This window comes from Somniosus microcephalus, chromosome 5, assembly GCF_052327205.1.
Source record: "Somniosus microcephalus isolate GS21.2 chromosome 5, FLI_Smic_1.0, whole genome shotgun sequence".
NCBI lineage: Eukaryota > Metazoa > Chordata > Chondrichthyes > Squaliformes > Somniosidae > Somniosus > Somniosus microcephalus.
This window is the reverse complement of record NC_140991.1, coordinates 174,578,685-174,598,188: the sequence shown is the minus strand read 5'-3', so window position 1 is coordinate 174,598,188 and position 19,504 is coordinate 174,578,685. Positions and strand designations below refer to the sequence as shown.

Here is a 19,504-nt window from a genome sequence, read left to right as displayed (position 1 = left end):
TTAACTCTAGTAGCAATACTATGTCTTGTTAAAGGCTAGAAAATTGAGTAGTTTATTTGGATCAAAGTATAGAGTTTATCAATATACTTCTGTCCCCATGTCACCAATTCCCTTCCTTGTGCTGTCACTTCTCAGAAGCAAAACAGCAATTTGTCAAAAGGTTCCTCTCTATAAAGAGGGTGCAAGTCGTGCTGTTAATGATGAAGCCTTTTCTACTTTCAAATACTTTCAGATACTATAATTGTGTTACTTGTAAAAAGCTTTTTCATATTGATCAAATGGCTCTCCTCTTTACAGTTTTAAATAAGGATTTTGTCACAGGTCAATTTATAAAGGAGGCACTGCTTTTGTGAGAAAGTATTTGGCTAACTTTTTTTATGGTCATTGCCATCACAATTATGCCATATGCAATGAAGCAGTGATTAATTTTGTTGTATCTTATGCTAGCACATAATCTTATTCAATCACATCATCTTATGCGATCACATCATCTTACGAGAACACATCATCTTATTTTATCACATCATAAAAACACAACAATAAAAGCTTTACCAAACATGTTTTGATGCGGAGAACATCCCTTTGAAGGTTGAAGCATCTCACTTACTTCAGGAAGTTTCATGATAAAATTATAGGCATTTGCTTCTTTTGTAGCCGTCTCGATTTCTGAATCCGTAACATCCTCACGTCCAAATCGTATGTTTTCACCGATTGTTGTAGCAAAAAGTACAGGCTCTTGGCTGACCACACCGATGAACTTTCGAAAACGCCTAATATTTAGTGACCGTATATCATGGCCATCAACTATAATCTGGCAACAAAAAAGAGATGGCACCAAATAATAATTTTGATGTATTGTAATATAAAACAAATTACATATACCTGTACAATAGTTGCTTATCTATGTTCTGGGATATTTGCCACATCAAGCATCAAAGTGACACTGTAAACTGTTTAATTAAAATCAACCTGACAATGGTGCCAACATTTTGATAACCAGTACCGAAATATCCTGTTAGGTTGTGGTTATACTAAATTGCATATCTTAGATGGGTAACTAAAGATTGCAAAGCATATTCAACAGTACTTGAATTATGCTACAGTCTGCAAATTGTACTCTAGCCACGAAGATAGAGCTCTGCGCGTCAGTGCCTTTCAAACCTGGTTTCACACCCCATGTGACACTCTACAAGCTGTCAAGCCCAAGTGGTGTAAGATGACACATGGCAGGGGATTCACACTGTTTGCCTCTTTGTATTTTGAAGTCAGATCAGGACTTGATTTTGGAATTATGCTGTCACTTGTGCATCAATGTACAGCTGAAGTTACATCAGCACAAAAGTAACTGGACTCTAAGAAATTCCATTAACTTATTCCTTTAGGATACTGAATTATACTCTTTTTTGAACAAATCCAAGGATGTAAGACAATCTATAAATTGTATAGAATTCTGACTTTTACTGAGTGTAATGTAGCCAAATTTGCTGATGATACAATGATAGGTGGGAAAGCAAATTGTGTGGAGGACGCAAAGAATCTCCAAAGGGATATAGATAGGCTAAGTGAGTTGCCAAAAATCTGGCAGATTGAGTTTAATGTGGGAAAATGCGAGGTATCCACTTTGGTAGGAAAAATAAAAAAGCAAATTATTATTTAAATGGGGAGAGATTACACAATGCTGAGGTACAGAGGGATCTGGGGGTCCTTGTACATGAATCACAAAAAGTTAGCAGGCAGGTACAGCAAGTAGTTAGGAAGGCAAATGGAATGTTGGCCTTTATTGCAAAGGGAATGGAGTATAAAAGTAGGGAAGTCCTGTTACAACTGCACAGGGCATTGGTGAGACCACACCTGGAGTACCGAGTACAGTTTTGGTCTCCTTATTTAAGGAAGGATATACTTGCATTGGAGGCCGTTCAGAGAAGGTTCACGAGGTTGATTCTGGAGATGAAGGGGTTGTCTTATGAAGAAAGGTTGAGCAGGTTGGGCCTATACTCATTGGAGTTTAGAAGAATGAGAGGGGATCTTATTGAAACATAAGAGATTCTGAAGGAGCTTGACAGGGTAGATGCAGAGGGGATGTTTCCCCTCATGGGGGAATCTAGAACTAGTGGGCATAATTTCAGAATAAGGGGGCACCCTTTTAAATCGGAAATGAGGAGGAATTTCTTCTCTCAGAGGGTCGTGAATCTTTGGAATTCTCTTCTCCAGAGAACTGTGGAGGCTGGGTCATTGAATATACTTAAGGTGGAGATAGACAGATTTTTGAAAGGTAAGGGAGTCAAAGGTTATGGGGAGCAGGCAGGGAAGTGGAGTTAAGGCCAAGATCAGATCAGCCATGATCTTATTGAATGGTGGAGCAGGCTCAAGGGGCCAAATGACCTACTCCTGCTCCTACGTCTTATGTTCTTAAGTTCTTATTTATATACCACGCAAGTCTTCAATATAAGGAAAAAAGGGTTATGAGGGAAACACCCTTGATCACTCATAAGTTTTAATTTGGCTTCAGTGAAAATAAAAATTGAGAGAGAGATATAAATTGGGCTGCCAATTTGTAAATAAAGAGATAAAAACTGAAAATGCTGGAGACACTCAGCAGGTCAGGTAACATCTGTGAAGAGAGAAACAGTTAACATTTCAGGTCAATGACCTTTCATCAGAACTGGAAAAAAGCAGGAAATGGAACAGATTTTAAAGCAAGTTTAGGGGCTGGGAAATGGGGGAGGGGATGAAAGAACAAAAGGGAAGGTCTGTGATAGGATAAAAGGCAGGAGAGGTTAAGAGATATTCAAGACAAAAGGAGATGGTAATTGTAAAGTATGCGCATATACTTGATACAAAAAGGAAGAGACAGCTTGGAAGGGTTTAACTTAGGTCTTTACTTCATACCCACAGGCGGGAACTGAGGGGAGATCAGTACCCGCAGTACTATTTATACCCCTATGGCCAGGAGTGGTACTACGGTATCACTACGCCCTACAAAGTAGTGCTGCCCTGGCCATAGGGTTAAAGTAGCATACATATTACATACACAACATTCCTCCCCTTTTAATTAAAACGTACCCGTGCAATTAAGTCAACAGATGCACCATAACTAGGGCTAATAACATTTGGTAACACAACATACATAACATATTTACATCAGAGTTGTCTACCTATATATATATAAAAAGAAACATGTTATAGATTCAGTCTCTGAGGAGGCCTCCTGTCTCGACTAGGATAACGTCTTTCTCTAGTCGGTCTCGGTGTAGGCGGCGGTACTTCCGTCACCACTTCATCGCTGGAGTCGTCGGTGTCTGATGGCACATCCTGTGCCGTGGAGCTCACTGGAGTGCTGAACTCCTCGCCATCCTGAGACTTCTGTAGCGACGAGCTGGGCCGTGATTCCGCTGGAACAATGTGCTGAGACGTTTGAGGTAGTGAATCAGTTGGGTTTCTGGACTCCACAAGTTGATCAGCATGTCGTCTGATTATGCCGTCCCCTGTCTCCACTGTGTACATCAAAGGTCCCTGGCGGGCCTTTATCGTACCAGACCGCCACTTTTCATTTCTATAATCACGGGCCAACACTTGCTGCCCCACCTCGAAGCTCCGTGTCTGTCTGTCAGGAGCCCTACGAAATACTCGGTTTTCCACATCTCTCCGGATGTTTGGTCTGAGCAATTCGAGGCGAGACCTTAACCTTCTATTAAAGAACATGACGGCGGGGGCCTGGTTGGTCACCGTATGTGCAGCATTACGGTACGCGAATAGGAAATTGTCCACCTTGTGTTGTAGTGGCAACCTTTCCTCCCCCATCGCCTTGATGGCCTTTTTAAAAGTCTGTACAAAGCGCTCTGCCAGCCCATTTGTAGACGGATGATATGGTGCGGACGTATAATGTCGCACTCCATTCCTTTTTAGGAATGCTTGAAATTCTTCTGCCACAAATTGTGGCCCATTGTCCGAACAGACTTGCTCGGGCACCCCATTTCGGGCAAAAATGGTCCTTAAGGCTGCGACCGTCTTTTCGGCTGTCGTTGATGACATCTTTATGACCTCCGGCCATTTTGAGTGGGCGTCCACTACAATAAGGAACATCGCATCCATGAAGGGCCCAGCGAAGTCCACGTGGATCCTTTGCCACGGCGTTGAGGGCCACTCCCACGGATGTAGTGGGGCTTGGGGTGGTACGTTCTGTACCATCTGGCACCCTTGGCATGCTTTTGCTACTTCCTCGATGTCCCTGTCAATGCCGGGCCACCAGACGTAGGCTCTGGCGAGGCTTTTCATTTTGACACCCCCCAGATGACCTTCGTGTAAGTCCCGCAACACTTTATGTTGTAATTTTTGAGGGACCACCACCCTGGCTCCGCACATCAATGTGCCCCGGCATACGGACAACTGGTCCTTCCTTGCCGAAAACGCCGGCAATGATGCGTCACCCTGCGCCGGCCAGCCTTTCACGGTCAATTCGTAAACCCTTGCCAGTGTCGGGTCATTCTGTGTTTCCCGCTCGATACATTGGCTGGTGATGGGCAAGTGTTCCATAACCGCCGTATGATATATTTCCACGGGGTCCTGTACTATCTCTTCGATCTCGGCAGGCAATGGTAGCCGCGACAGGCCATCCGCATTGCCATGCTGTTTGGTACCCTTATATTCGATAAGGTACTGGTGTGCTCCTAAGAACAGTGACCATCTCTGTAGCCTTTGGGCCGTCATCAGGGGCACCCCTTTTGTTGGATTAAATATGGACACCAACGGTTGATGATCCGTCAGTAGTGTGAAACGTTGTCCATGTAGATAGTGGTGGAATTTTTTTACACCCCACACCAGACTGAGGGCCTCCCTGTCGATTTGCGCATAGTTTCTTTCGGCTGTAGTTAACGACCTTGAGGCAAATGCTATTGGCCTCTCCGTCCCATTGGGAAATTTGTGTGACAACACTGCCCCTATACCATACGGGGAGGCGTCACATGCCAACCTCATTGGCATTTTTGGGTCAAAGTGTGCGAGCACTTCCTTTGATGTAATGAGTTGTTTACCCTTTTTAAAAGCAGCCTCACACGCTTCGTCCCAATTCCAGGAGACTCCCTTTTGCAGCAATGAATTTAGTGGATGTAAAATGGACGATAAGTTCGGGAGGAACTTATGGTAATAGTTTATAAGGCCTAAGAATGATCGTAACTGAGATACATTCTCAGGGGGCGGGGCCTTCACTACTGCCTCGATCTTTTCCGGGGACTTATGCAGGCCTTCCTTATCTATAATGTGACCACAGTATGAGATACGTTCCTGGAAAAACTCACATTTCTGCTTGTTCGCCCTGAGTCCGTATTGTTGCAACCGCAGAAGTACTCGCTCCAGGTTAGCGAGGTGGTCGTTATCCGTTTGTCCTGTCACCAGGATGTCATCCAGGTAGCACTGCGTTCCTGGAATGCCCTGTAGGACCTGTTCCATGGTCCTCTGCCATATGGCTGGGGCGGACGCCACACCAAATACCAGGCGATTGTACTGGTACAATCCCTTGTGGGTGTTAATCGTTAGGAGCTTTTTCGAGTCCTGCTCCACCTCCATCTGTAAATAAGCTTGACAAAGGTCAATCTTCGTAAAGTGTCTACCCCCAGCTAACGATGCGAATATGTCCTCTATCCGCGGCAGCGGATACTGTACCGTGTGCAGGACTGGGTTAATAGTTATTTTAAAATCCCCGCAAATGCGAACCTTCTTTGGTTCCCCCGGCGTGTTATTTGCAGATTTCTTTATAACTGGGACGATGGGCGTGGCCCACTCGCTCCACTCAATCTTTGTAAGGACACCTGCACTCTCTAAGGCATCCAGTTCTGCTTCCACAGCTGGCCGGATGGCGTAAGGCACCGGTCTGGCCTTACAAAACTTGGGGTTTGCGTCTTGAGCAATAGTTATTTTTGCTCTAATGTCCTTTAAGGTCCCCAGCCCTTGTTGGAACACCTCTGGCGTTTTTGCCAATATTTTCGACAGCCTGCTTGTAATGGTTGCATCATCCTTGGTGGTCTCTACTTTTATCTCGTGTATCGACTTCCAGTCGAAATGGATTTTTCTTATCCATTCCCTACCCAAAAGTGGTGGTCCGCCGTTTGGTAGGACGTATAAATAAAGTCCTGGCACTTTTCTGCCATTGTATTTAACTGTTACTTGCATTTTTCCCTTCGGGTAAACTTTTTGTCCCATATATGTTTTTAATTTGATTTCGGTATCCTTTAAGGGAATGCGTTTGAACAGCCTGTTATAATCTTGTTCATTAATTACTGATAGGGCTGAACCCGTGTCCAGCTCCATATTAACTTCGACGCCTGCTACCTTCATTTTAACCCACATTGTGCTGTGGTCCTCCGTTTTGTCTACACCATATAACTTGAGACATCCCAGACCTTTAGGCTCTGCTTTTGTGCCTTCCTGTGACTCGTCTGAGCTACTGTCAGATATCTTATGTATTTTTGTCCTTGCCTTGGTACTGCTCGGATTGCCCCCACTATTGGGTTTCGTACCCGACCGACAAACTTTCGCTATATGCCCCTTTTTCCCACACTGCCGGCATATTTTATCACGAAACCAACAATTACTTTGGTCGTGGGTGGTTTTGCCACAACGGTAGCATTTACCTTTGTGAAATGTCACCTCATGGGTGTCATAGCCGGTTGTATTTTGTCGTATTTGGGCAGCACCCTGTGCTGCTGCTTCATGTGCCAATGCTATTTCTATCGCCTGATCTAGGCTGAGCTGTTTCTTGGCCAGCAACCGTTTTCGTGTACTCTCATTTAACATGCCACAGACAAATCTGTCTCTGATCGCTTCCGCCAAAAAGGCTTCAAACTGGCAATGTTTGGACAACCGTCTGAGCTCAGCGAAATAGGCTGCCTGCGACTCATCATTCCTTTGGTCGCGTCTGTAAAAGCGGTACCTTTCCGCTATAAATGGTGGCTTAGGGTTTAAATGTTCCTTTAACGTATCAACAATTTGGGCGTACGTTTTGTCTGCTGGCTTTTCTGGAGTAAGAAGATTCCTCAGCAGACCGTATGTTTTTGCCCCCATAGAATTTAATAAGGTTGCTGCCTTTTCGTCATCTTTCACCTTGTTTACTATGCAATAAAGCTCATGCCTTTCTACATATGCGTCCCAATCTTCTATGTCGGCAACAAATTCTGACAACCGAGCTTCTTTAGCCATTTTTAAAACTACTGAAGAGGTTTTCCCGCCTTTTTCCACTAGATGGCGCTGTTATTTTTTTTTCTAAGAGAAAAACTTTCCCCCTTTTGTCCACTAGATGGCGCTGTTCATTTTAAACTGCTGAAGAGAAAAACTTTCCCCTTTGTCCACTAGATGGCGCTTTTCCCGCCTTTTCTCCCTCTGCTGTCAACGACGTCTCTCCAGGTTCGTTATTTTTTTTTTCTTGCAGCTCCCGTTATTGCCACCGCCGCTATTACAACGACCTTCCCCTCTCGTGGCCCGCTAGTCCTCATGGCTCCGTTTGTTCCCCAGATCGCCTGCCCGTTCTGGCCCTTGCAGCTCGAGTTCCCCGGGAAGGATTGCACTTTACCTGACCCTGGGTGGACTTTTGCCCCGTGGCCGGAGCGCCCGTTCAGCCTCTTCTCTCAGCTGCCGCAGCCTCCGCTGGAACCTCTCCCTCTCGCTCCGTTGCTGCCGCTCCTCCTGAACTGGGCGGCCTCCTTCGGTCGACGCTGGACTCTGCAGGCTGGTAAGAAGCTTCTCTCCCCGTACTGCTACCGATCCTTTGTTGCACCTTGTACTGGTGAGTTCGAACGTTCCTAGTCGCCAGTGTAAAGTATGCGCATATACTTGATACAAAAAGGAAGAGACAGCTTGGAAGGGTTTAACTTAGGTCTTTACTTCATACCCACAGGCGGGAACTGAGGGGAGATCAGTACCCGCAGTACTATTTATACCCCTATGGCCAGGAGTGGTACTACGGTATCACTACGCCCTACAAAGTAGTGCTGCCCTGGCCATAGGGTTAAAGTAGCATACATATTACATACACAACAGTAATGGGATAGGTTAAGAAACAATGGATGACTATAGATGAAGTGTGAATTGCGCTGGCAGAATGAAAGAGACCGGGTTTGCTTATGTTTTAGTTTATTGCTCAAGTTGGTTTGAGACTGAGTGATGTGATGATGGTTTCTCTATCAGTCTCAAATTGCACTACTGGGGAAGACTCCAATTAGAAGTCAGGTGCTTTCTCACATAGGGGTAAATTTTGACTTTATGTGATAGTGCAAAACAGGTGAAAATAGGTGAAAGCGAGTTGGCAGCTCAATTTATATCGCTCTCAATTTTTATTTCCACTGTAGTCAAATTAAAATTTTAATTTATTTTTTACTTACCTTTTTGGCGATGGCCGATTGCTAGGCCACATCCACTTGCCTGAATTCCAAGCTGCCAACACTGGGATTGGCAAGATAATGTACAAGAGGGTAAACTAACCTTACGCTTTCATTTTTAATACAAAGACCTTGAAATTACACTGTAAGATAATAGGTACAACAGTTAATTTAATGTGTTCATCCAAAATTCCTCTCTCCACTGTGTTAGTGGAAATGTTAACATATTTATTTTAACGCCTCTGCTGAAATAACAGAGGAATTTCAGATGTGTGTGTTGAGCTTTTAACCTAATATCTAGACCAAAATTTTCTTTTCTTTTAATATAATGTACTTTTTGATAGGATGATCTAAAATAACTTGCTCATTGATATAAAATAGTTCTAAAAATACAAACAATGCTCATTGAGAGAGCTCTGTTTCAAACACAGTTACTACCATGAAATGGTATATAGGTCACACCTTGATGTAGGTTTTGTAATGGTCTAGAACAATTATGGGATACACTTTGGGCATTGGTGTAAAAACTTTTCCTGCAGCAAACAACGTCACAGCTGTGACTTTTACACCAGTGCAACCAAGACACAAGATATGAGGCTACATTACAATTATTTTAGCATGACCAATTACTTTGTTAATTCGCTATAGATTAGTTTTGAAATGGGCCTCTCATAGTTCATAATTATGTAGAGAACACAGACTCTGCCTAGTTTCTCACCATTCCTTCCTGGAGGTCATAAAATCTCTGTAGTAGTTGAATGGTGGTACTTTTTCCACAGCCGCTGCTTCCTACCAGGGCTACAGTCTGTCCACTGTTAATCTTCAAATTCAGACCATTTAAAATCTACAGAAAGAATCAGAGCAATCCAAAAAGTTTAACAAAAACAAAGGTATTTTGAAAACATTTAGTTAAAGTTTGCAAATTGAAAAAATATACAGCGCCGTGTTTGGAGTCACAATACCATCATTACTGATTGAGTCTGCAACTAAAACCATTTAACTTAGCATGGAGTTTAATTAAAAGCCACCAAAAAAAAGAAAAGAAAAGCACTGTAACTGGTTCTGTGGTCCAGCTGGTATGGTAACACCTCAGTGCATCCTTTCATCGGGCAATCAACGTGATGGATGTTGAATGAAATTTTCAGCTTGTCTGTGGCATTTCCAGGAACTGATCTTACCATAGAAGTTCCCCAAGCAGCAAAACTTCCCCATTTAAACCACATTTCTCCACATAAAATCAGGTCTAAATATTTGACTTCATTTTGTAAGATACTATTGTGGTAAATTAAATAATGGATGCTCTCCTTTGCTTGATGGCAAATCTATTTTCAGGTGATCAAACACATTTTTAAAAAAGCTGCAAATGCAGGAAATCTAAAGCAAAAGTATAAAATGCTGGCGACACAAAGGAAGTCAGTCAGCACCTGTGAAGAGACAAAACAGGTTAATGTTTTGGTTAACCTGCCTCTTCTCTTTACTTATCTCTGTATCTTCAACATTTCCATTTTTTGTTTTTGCTAATGGGACAGGAATACTGTCCCCCTTACTGAAAGAGGGAAAATGCAAAGCAGACCTGAAGGTTCAACTGGTTAAGACAATGGGTAGCAGAGCCACCTGTGAGGAAAGTCCCAGTTTTGATTGCTGATCTGTGCTGAGTTAAGTGATTTTTGTTAGGATGATGGTAGCAATGTTAGAACTGGCTCCTAGGAAGAGACCAAAGTCCCTGTGTTGATCTCTTTCCAATGACTTCTGTTGGAATTGCATTTGTGCAAATATCAGCTGAAAATAGGATAGAGCTTGGCTACGATCTCTCCAATGATTGAATGGCCAGTTGAAACTCACTCTTGAAGTGAATCATGACTTAGACAAGGTATCAACTGTCATCCAACGTACAAGAAAATTGTACCTTGCAAGTCAATGCCTCCAAGATAGGGAGGGGATATAGGAGGAAACTTGTGCAAAGGAAGAAAACAAAATAGGCTACATAAAAGCAGCAGCTCTAAAACTAAGAAAATCATCTTTAGCACAGAGCAATTTTTAACAAAGAACATCTGGGATATGAGAGATTGAACAAAAAATAGTACTTTTTTACTGATGCTATGGCATCTACAAGCTTGTGGGGTTAATTTCCTCTGTGCATTATTTTTAGCATACCTGTCAACACTAACATAAATTCATGTCTGTGTTGTGTAATGTGGACATTAACCCATTTAAAATAGAGAGTGTTAACCCCATTCGCGTATATTTAGAAGTCCATTAAAATCAGAAAAATTCATTTGTTTTTGTTCTGGATTTGTTATAAATGTAACAAAACATTTAAATACCTTTACATCTGCTCGTGATGGGTAGTTAAAATACACATTCTTAAATTCCACAATTCCTTTAATTTGATCAGGCTTATATCCTTCCTCTGAGAAACTATCTATGGCAGATTTCTTAAAGGAAAACCAAAAAGATTATCATAGAATATCATGAAGGAGAAAGCACATCTTAGACAATTTTATTATTAGTTATAAAATGCAAATTTCCAATTAGAAAGGAGTCTCAGCCAGTGGTTAAATTAACATTAAACCATTTACTTCAAGAGAATAGTGGAGAAAACTGAAGGGAGAAAAGACACAACAGACTTATTGCTGTTGCTGTTAGAGTGTATCCTCTGATCATCTTGAATCATAAAAAGTTGCCTCACTTTCAAATTGCAATCACTGGGATTGGCAGGATTGTTTACCAGCTGCTAACATTAAGCTTATACTTTTTAATATAGCTGTTAAAACACAGGCTCTGAAATGACACTGTGGGTTACTAGCAGGGAAACATTTATGTTAAACAGACAGAAATTTTAGCATTTGTCCACTGGTATCTCACAGGGCCACAGCCTATTCTAACATTCTTCCCAGAACCTCAACACTGTGGAATCACTCTTAGTCTTTCCTTCCTTCTACAATATTCGGGATTTTAAACTGAAGTTTGCCATCATCTATTCACTACGTTAACTCATCTTCACTTTTACCCTTTCCACCTTGGCCTTGGCCTTTCACCTCAGTGTCTCAGGGCTGGATTTTACCAACCTCAGTGGGTCCGTGGTGGGCGAAGTCAGTGGCGGGTCCCAGCCTTGCTGCTGGCTCCAGCCCTCTGTCCAAAATGATTTTCCCCTGATTGGGCTGGTTAAGCCTGCCCAGCGTGTTTGCCGACCAATTGAAGGAAGCGGATCTGATGACATAATTCGATGAAGTGTCATCAGCCGGTTTCCTTAAAGGGATTATGCGCAAATTAATTTTGACATTTGTGCTGTCAGTGTTCCACAGCATTGAGGTCTGCACCCAGGCTCTCCCATGACTCCCTCTATATGCTTATGGAGGGAGTCACAGCATGCAAGGATGTTCTCTTCCCTTCAAATGGGCGGAAGGGACCTCCCCAAGAGATCAATACAGCCTGATTGCACATTGCACAGGAGGACACAAGCAGGGATGTGGTCAGGAGGACCAGGCTGCAGTGGCACAAACCGTTCAATGATCTCAGTAGGTCATGAGACGTTACTGCAAAGCCACACTTAACCTCATCCTGCTGTGCCACTCATCACATCCCCATCACTCTGTCTTCTCTACAGTACTCCTGCACATCCTTACTCACACCAACTTATCTTGCACCTCCACCCATCCCTCTCTATCTACATTATCACTTCCCTATCTCACTAGCCACCCCTCACACTCACCCTCATCCTAGTCCAATCATACCAACTAACAACACACAAGGGTAGCCACTTGTGTGCTTCAGCCAATATTCATGTGAAGTTTCTGTAAATGTGCTGTCAAACATTGAAATCTTTATTTTTAACGCTTTGTGTTTTTGGACAGATTTGTGTGAACCTTTGGAAGAGGCTTTGTGAGTTGTAGTAAATGGTGAGTCTTAACAGTACCCCCTGCAATGGCTTGGGAATTATAGGGATGCTTTATGGTGTTGGTGTGGGGTGGTGCCAACCTGGCGTGTCATGTGGCAGCCAGGGTGTACAGTGTCAAGTGAAGTAAATGTGGCCATGGTGAGGCAATCCCTGGCATCCCAGGCAGCAATGTGGTTGGGTGCTGATGCCCTGTGTCTTGTGCAGCATCAGTTGATTGTGGAGAGGGTTGGTGTTGTTGGTGCTGCTGGTGTGCCTGGTGATTTTGGGGCTGATTGTGGTGGGATTCTGAGGACCCAGGTGAGACAGTAAAACCATACCCATTCTGATGTAATAGATGGCAGGTGAACTTGAGATGACAGAAGCAATCTGTCAATGGTGAGAGAGTTTTGAATGAGGTGACACTGGATAGAGAGTTTGCTCCAAACACTTGGAACCCGCATAAAGCTCAACCTGTCTTCCAAATGTAGTAAGCAACATCTTCTGAGCTTGGAAAGTGAACAGCTGTGAGATGGGAGCTTTTATAGCACATTTGCAGCTGTCATGTAAAGAGATGATTCCATGGTAATTCAGCTCCCGTCCTGCTTACCTGACGTGATCCCCGAGCAGCGTGGACTCCGTGGGTGACCTGGTAAACTCTGAAGGTGAGCTGAAAATAGTTCTTAATGCTCTATTAACATAATAACCTGAATTGCCTCCCCAGCTGCTGCATGTCGGGTCTGCTCAGCAATGACAGACCCGACATTTGGGAAAGGCGTGTGGCGGCGGGTTGACAGCGGGGTCCCAATCCACTGTCAAAAAACAAATTCCCACCTGACCCGCCACCGATTGTGCCTGCAAAATCCCCCCCCCCCTCAGTTTTAAATAAAATTATGAAAAGCTATTTTCTTTTAAATTATAGGGTAGATTTTCTGAGTTCTGTCCCAAAGTGAGGTACCTTGTCGCCACAAGTGCGGATCGGAAAATTCCTAGTGTCAGCCATAATTTTCCAGCCACCAATGCCCTCCCAAAGGCAAGGACTTGGAAAACCTGTGTTATAGTACTGAAGCAGGGACATTAAAGTACAGCACACAATGGGCATTAACCAAGACTAATGAAATATATATCAGCCAAATTATTTTCCAGTTATCAATTGCAAATTATTTTTGTCAATGACACAGAATGCGCTGGCCACTTGGTGGCCACAATAAAAACACAGGGCTAGAAATTCAGTATCGCCCTGGTTGAGGCGCTAAATTTTAAAAAGTTGGAGAATTATCGCCAGGTGCTAATCCTTCTGACCTCCTGCTAAATTGATTGTTAGCGCGCCAAGAGAGAACTAGAGCACTAACTCACCTAACTTAGGGCGCTACACACAGAGAGTGGGGCGCTACCCACACAGCAATAACCAATTTCAGGTGCACTCCAATCAGGACTCATCATTTACATTGAACCTCCCCTTTAAGAACTGGAAGGAGCCAATCATTCAGCACAGCCTCATTCTCAACATTGCTGGCTCTGAAGGTGACCTCCAAGCAACTCAACAGCTACACCTCTTATCCCCACATCTGATCCCAGTCCCAGGGAGAAAGCTCACCATTTCAGCGATCAGGCATTAGGGTCATTGGTCACGGCAGTCGAAAGGAGAGCAGTGCTGTTCCCGGCAACTGGCAGGAGGCCATTGCCCCATTTCTTCAGGGCAATGTGGAAGGAAGTGGCACAGGATGTCTTGGCCAGAAGTGTGGTCTTCAGGACCCTCACCTAGTGCTGTAAAAAATTCAACGACCTCACTCGGCTGGTCAGGGTGAGTATGTGCTTCAACAAGTCCTACATACCAGCATCTGAACCTCAGTCTGTACACACTGCACAAACCTCCACCCCCCCCACCACGCTCACCCACCAAGCATCTCCATCTATTAAAACTCACATCCACATCTCATGCCTTGCCCACAATCAAAGCTCTACAACTATGGCGGGCACATCTCCCAAACACATAGCTGCACATTCACTCACACACTTTTCTTTCTATTGCAGGACAAACTGGCCCACAATAGGAGGGAGCAGCAATGAACAGGCGGGGGGTGAAATGGACAACCAACAGCTTACAGACCTGGAGGAGTGAGTGTTGAGAGTTATTGGGTGCCAGGTGGTATCAGCGGTGGTGGTACTTAAAACAGTGGGAGACCAGGCAGCCTGGACCTAATTGGAGGCGGTATCAGTGGAGGCAGTACTTAAAAGCATTAAAGCAACTACTGCAAAACAGTTATCATGCCGCCACAACCAGGGAAAGAGCTGATTGGTGAGTAGCTGGTAAGTCTTTCTAGTCAATAGTCTACAAAGTAAAGGCATGGCAGGGCAGCTCAGCCCTGTGGAATGCACAATCTGTGCCATGTGGAAGTCCTGGACGTGTCTCATACCCTGGACAATCACGTGTGTGGGAAGTGTCGCCAACTACAGCAGCTCGAGATCTGGGTTTCAAAGCTTGAACGGCGGCTGGAGTCACTCCAGTGCATCCGTGAGGCTCAGAACTTCGTGGACAGCATGTTTCAGGAGGTGGTTGTAATGTATGTACCTTAAAGGGGGGGAACTACTTTTTACAGCTCATGTATACTGTAGTACCGGCAGTGACCACACCTGTATATAATGCTGAGTAGTAATCTGTACAGATCAGTTGCAGTCTGAGCCACGTTTAGTAAACACCTGTTGTACCGTTCTCCTGCAGTCTGTGTCTTCTTATACACGGACGTAACATTGGAGACAAGGCAGGTTTGAACCGACCTGCAACTCTGCATCACCTCCCAGGGATTCGTTCCTGGAGATCAGTGGATTGGAGGTCAAGGCCAGAGACTCACGCGTCGACCACGGGCAACCGCCCAGTCATCCAGCAGAGACTCGAGAATTGCGGGGGAGGCTGTCGAGAGCCAGGCTTGGCTTTCCAGTCGAGGTGGTCCAGCGAAATGGGCTGGCAACAGGTAGTGCGCAGACCCTTCCCGGACAGCGGCAGGCTAGAGCCTGACCGAGCGGCAGAGCAAAAGGCCGAGCAGCGTCGACGGGAGAGAGAGAGAGAGAGGGCAGAACGCACAGGGCACAGCCAGTGTTCAGGGGCCGAGCAGCGTCGGAGAGAGAAGCACGCAAAACCTACAGGGCGCCGCCATTGCCACAAGAACCGCTGGGAGCGGCGTCGGCAACAGCGGGGGAGGAAGGAAAGCGTGGGAGACGCCATTATAAGCCATTGGGAGACGCCATTTTAAACCACACCCAAAATGCTGAAGAGTGGCTGTATCACTGCATTTGACAATGAAGTCGAAGATTGGACTACATATGTCGAACGAATAGAGGTGTACTGCAAGGCAAATGCGGTGTCAGATGACGAGAAATCGTCGGTATTGTTAAATTTAATGGGTGCAAAGACGTATGGTTTATTACGAAATCTAGTAACCCAAACGAAGCCAATGGAAAAGAGTTTTGAAGACATAGTAACAATACTAAAGGAACATTTAAACCCCACACCGCTGCTGATAGCAGAAAGATTCAAGTTTCACAAACAGAACCAGCATAAGGATGAAAGCAATGCTGATTATTTAACAGAACTGCGCAAACTATCGAAACACTGCCAGTTTGGAGCGGGACTGACAGATGCCTTAAGGGACAAGTTTGTGTGTGGGCTTCAAAGTGAAGGAACCCAGAAACGTCTTTTATCTGAAAAGGACCTTACGCTAGAAAAGGCTTTCAGCATTGCAGTATCATATGAAGCAGCAGCACAGGGTGCTGCAGAGATACAACAGAGACCGCAAGAATATGGCACAAACGAAATGTCATATGGAACAGAGAAGTGCTATCGCTGCAGCAGAACAACACATGACCAGAATGATTGCTGGTTCAAAGACAAAGTGTGCAGACAGTGTGGAAAAGTAGGACACATAGCACGAGTCTGCAGGTCGGGAAAGAAAACCAGCAATAAGAAACCTACCAAAGGAAAGTACCAGAAGGTACATAAGATGAGGGAGAATAGTTCAGATGAACAAAAGAGTGATAACGACCCCGAAAGCAGGGAACTGAGTTGTCTGAAACTACATAATGTGATCACAACGGAGGATCACCGAACCATTTGGGTCACTCTCAAGATAGCAGGAGTCCAGGTAAAGATGGAATTGGACACAGGATCAGCCCTAACAGTCATAAACCGACGGAACTACGAGCGGCTATTCTCACACATACTCTTGAGAGAAACAAAAATTATTTTGAAGACGTACACGGGGCAAAAAGTCTACCCCAAAGGAAAAATAAGTGTGACCGTTATATATAACGGTAAGGAAACACCAAAACTAGACCTGTATGTATTGCAAGATGGAGGACCACCATTACTGGGACGTGAATGGATCCGGAAAATACAACTGGATTGGCATTCCATACAGGCACTGACTGTGGCTGACAAAAAGGATGACGACGTCACACCTGGGCGACTGTCAAAGATCCTAACTGACGCAAAAGAAGTTTTCCAGCAAGGACTCGGAACACTAAAAGGCATGACAGCGACGTTTAAAATTGAAGAAAACGCAAGCCCAAAATTTTTTAAGGCCAGACCGGTACGTTATGCGATCCGCCAAGCCGTCGAAGCAGAGCTGGAGAGTCTGGAAGATTCAGGTATACTGTCCAAGGTAGACTGGAGCGAGTGGGCTACACCCATCGTCCCCATGATGAAAAAGTCATTGAGCAGCACGCCTGGGGAACCAAAGAAGGTACGCATCTGTGGGGACTTTAAGGTAACAGTGAACCCGGTCCTTCACACCGTTCAATATCCACTTCCACAGATTGAAGATATTTTCGCCTCACTATCTGGAGGGAAATGCTTCACTAAGATTGATCTGGCCCAGGCGTATCTGCAAATGGAGGTAGAAGAAGCATTGAAAAAAAACTCACAATCAACACCCCTAAAGGTCTCTAACAATAGAACCGGCTGGTATTCGGGGTAGCATCAACTCCGGCCATTTGGCAGAGGGCAATGGAACAAGTCCTGCAAGGGATCCCAGGGACCCAGTGTTATTTGGATGAAATCCTGGTCATGGGCGAAAATGACAGTGATCACCTTGCCAACCTGGAGCAGGTGCTCACTAGATTGCAGGAATATGGGCTCCAAGCTAACCGCCCCAAATGCGAGTTTTTTAGAAAACAAATCTCGTATTGCGGCCACGTTATCGATAAAGAGGGGCTACATAAGTCCCCAGAGAAGATTGAGGCAGTAGTCAAGGCTCCAGCACCAGAAAATGTGTCACAACTGAGGTCGTTCCTCGGGCTGGTAAACTACTACCATAAGTTCTTGCCAAATTTGTCTACAATAGTACACCCACTGAACACCCTACTGCAAACTGGGGTGCCATGGAAGTGGAGTGACGAATGTAGACGAGCTTTCCAGAAGAGCAAAACACTAATCACATCGAAAGAGATATTGGCCCATTACAACCCAGCATTACCAATTCGGTTGGCAGGTGATGCGTCACCCTATGGCATTGGAGCGGTGCTGTCGCACAAATTCTCGGACGGCTCAGAGAGGCCAATAGCCTTTGCCTCACGATCACTAACCTGAGCCGAGCGTAACTACGCCCAGATTGACAGGGAGGCCCTCAGCCTAGTGTGGGGAGTAAAAAAGTTCAATCACTATCTGCACGGGCAGAAATTCACCTTGCTGATTGATCACCAGCCTCTTGTCTCCATTTTTAATCTGAAGAAGGGCGTTCCGGTGATGACTGCGCAACAACTACAAAGATGGTCACTTTTTCTAGGGGTGCACCACTATGAGATTGAATATAAGGGCACGAAACAGCATGGAAATGCTGATGGGCTATCATGCCTGCCACTGCCTACTGCGGAGGAAGCACCAGCAGTGGATCCTGTCTAAATATTCCATTCGACTATAGTTGAATACCAACCGGTAACTAATGCTTGTATCGAAAAGGAAACCCAAAATGACCCGACACTGTCTCGGGTATATGATTTGACGGTGAAGGGATGGCCAGCACATGGCGGCTCACTGTTGCCAGCATTCTCGACAAGGAGAGAACAGCTGTCAGTGTGCCGGGGGACCTTGATGTGTGGATCCCAAGTGGTAATTCCACCCAAGTTAAGGGAGAGAGTGCTCAATGAGCTTCATGAGGGTCATCTGGGAGGGGTAAAAATGAAAAGCCTAGCCAAGGCTTATGTGTGGTGGCCAGGAATCGATAAACAAATCGCGGACCTGACCAAGAGCTGCTCAGGATGCCAGAAAGTCCAAAATGCATCACCACAGGCCCCTCTACACCCATGGGAGTGGCCCTCATCAACATGGCAACGGGTGCATATTGATTTTGCTGGTCCATTCATGGACTCAATGTTTTTAATTGCTGTGGATGTGCACTCGAATGGCCTGAGGTCATCAAAATGTCCTCCACCAACATGGAGAAAACTATTGCAGTCCTACGGACCATTTTTGCCAGGAATGGCTTGCCAGAACAGATTTGCTCCGACAACAGACCACAGTTTGTGTCCGAAGAGTTCCGGAGGTTCTTGAAAAAGAATGGGGTAAGGCATTGCACATCCGCCCCGTATCATCCAGCCACAAATGGATTGGCTGAGAGGTTCGTACAAACCTTTAAGAAGGCAATAAAGGCTATGTACAATGACAACATTCTGCTGCAGCACAAGGTGGACAATTTCCTGTTCGCCTACCGGAATGCGACACATGCAGTCACCAACCAGGCCCCAGCCATGATGTTCTTTAACCGAAGGTTAAGATCTCGCCTAGATTTGCTCAGACCAAACGTACGAAGAGATGTTGAGAGTAAACAATTCTAGCACATCCATGAGAAGCCAACAAGGAGCTTCAATGTAGGGCAACCAGTCTTGGATCGCGACTACCGAACAGAAAAATGGCAGCCAGGAACGGCATGCACACGGCAGGGCCCACTAATGTACACAGTGGACATTGGGGAGAGCATCGTGAGACGCCATGCTGACCAGATCCTAGAGTCACAGGAACAAGTGAACCCCATGCCTCGCCCATACGTACCTGGTGATGAACCCGACGTACAGGTAGCATCTACACCAGAAACAGTAGCATCGGAAGCTGATGAACCAACCGACGACAGGGGGCCAGAATCGCCTCCGCAACAAAAGCAAGACACTCGGGAAAGGCGCTATCCAGAAAGGATCAGGAAGCCTCCCCAAAGACTGAATTTATAAATAGACTATTTTCAGCTAATGTTGCATGTTAAAAGTGTCAATTGTAATT

At 45.0% G+C, this 19,504-nt stretch overlaps 1 protein-coding gene across 2 annotated transcripts in view; it reads right to left on the bottom strand.

Moving 5' to 3' along the window:
* The window catches only part of LOC147117448 (ATP-dependent translocase ABCB1-like), a 174,744-nt gene that overhangs the window by 120,426 nt on the left and 34,814 nt on the right, over nucleotides 1-19,504 (bottom strand). For both annotated transcript variants that reach the window (XM_085988444.1, XM_085988443.1), the window contains exons 6-8: nucleotides 10,691-10,801; nucleotides 9,085-9,210; nucleotides 608-811 (exon numbers count right to left, since the gene is read on the bottom strand). In XM_085988444.1, the coding sequence (XP_085844570.1) occupies nucleotides 608-811; nucleotides 9,085-9,210; nucleotides 10,691-10,801 (441 nt within the window). The remainder of the gene's footprint in view (nucleotides 1-607; nucleotides 812-9,084; nucleotides 9,211-10,690; nucleotides 10,802-19,504) is intronic.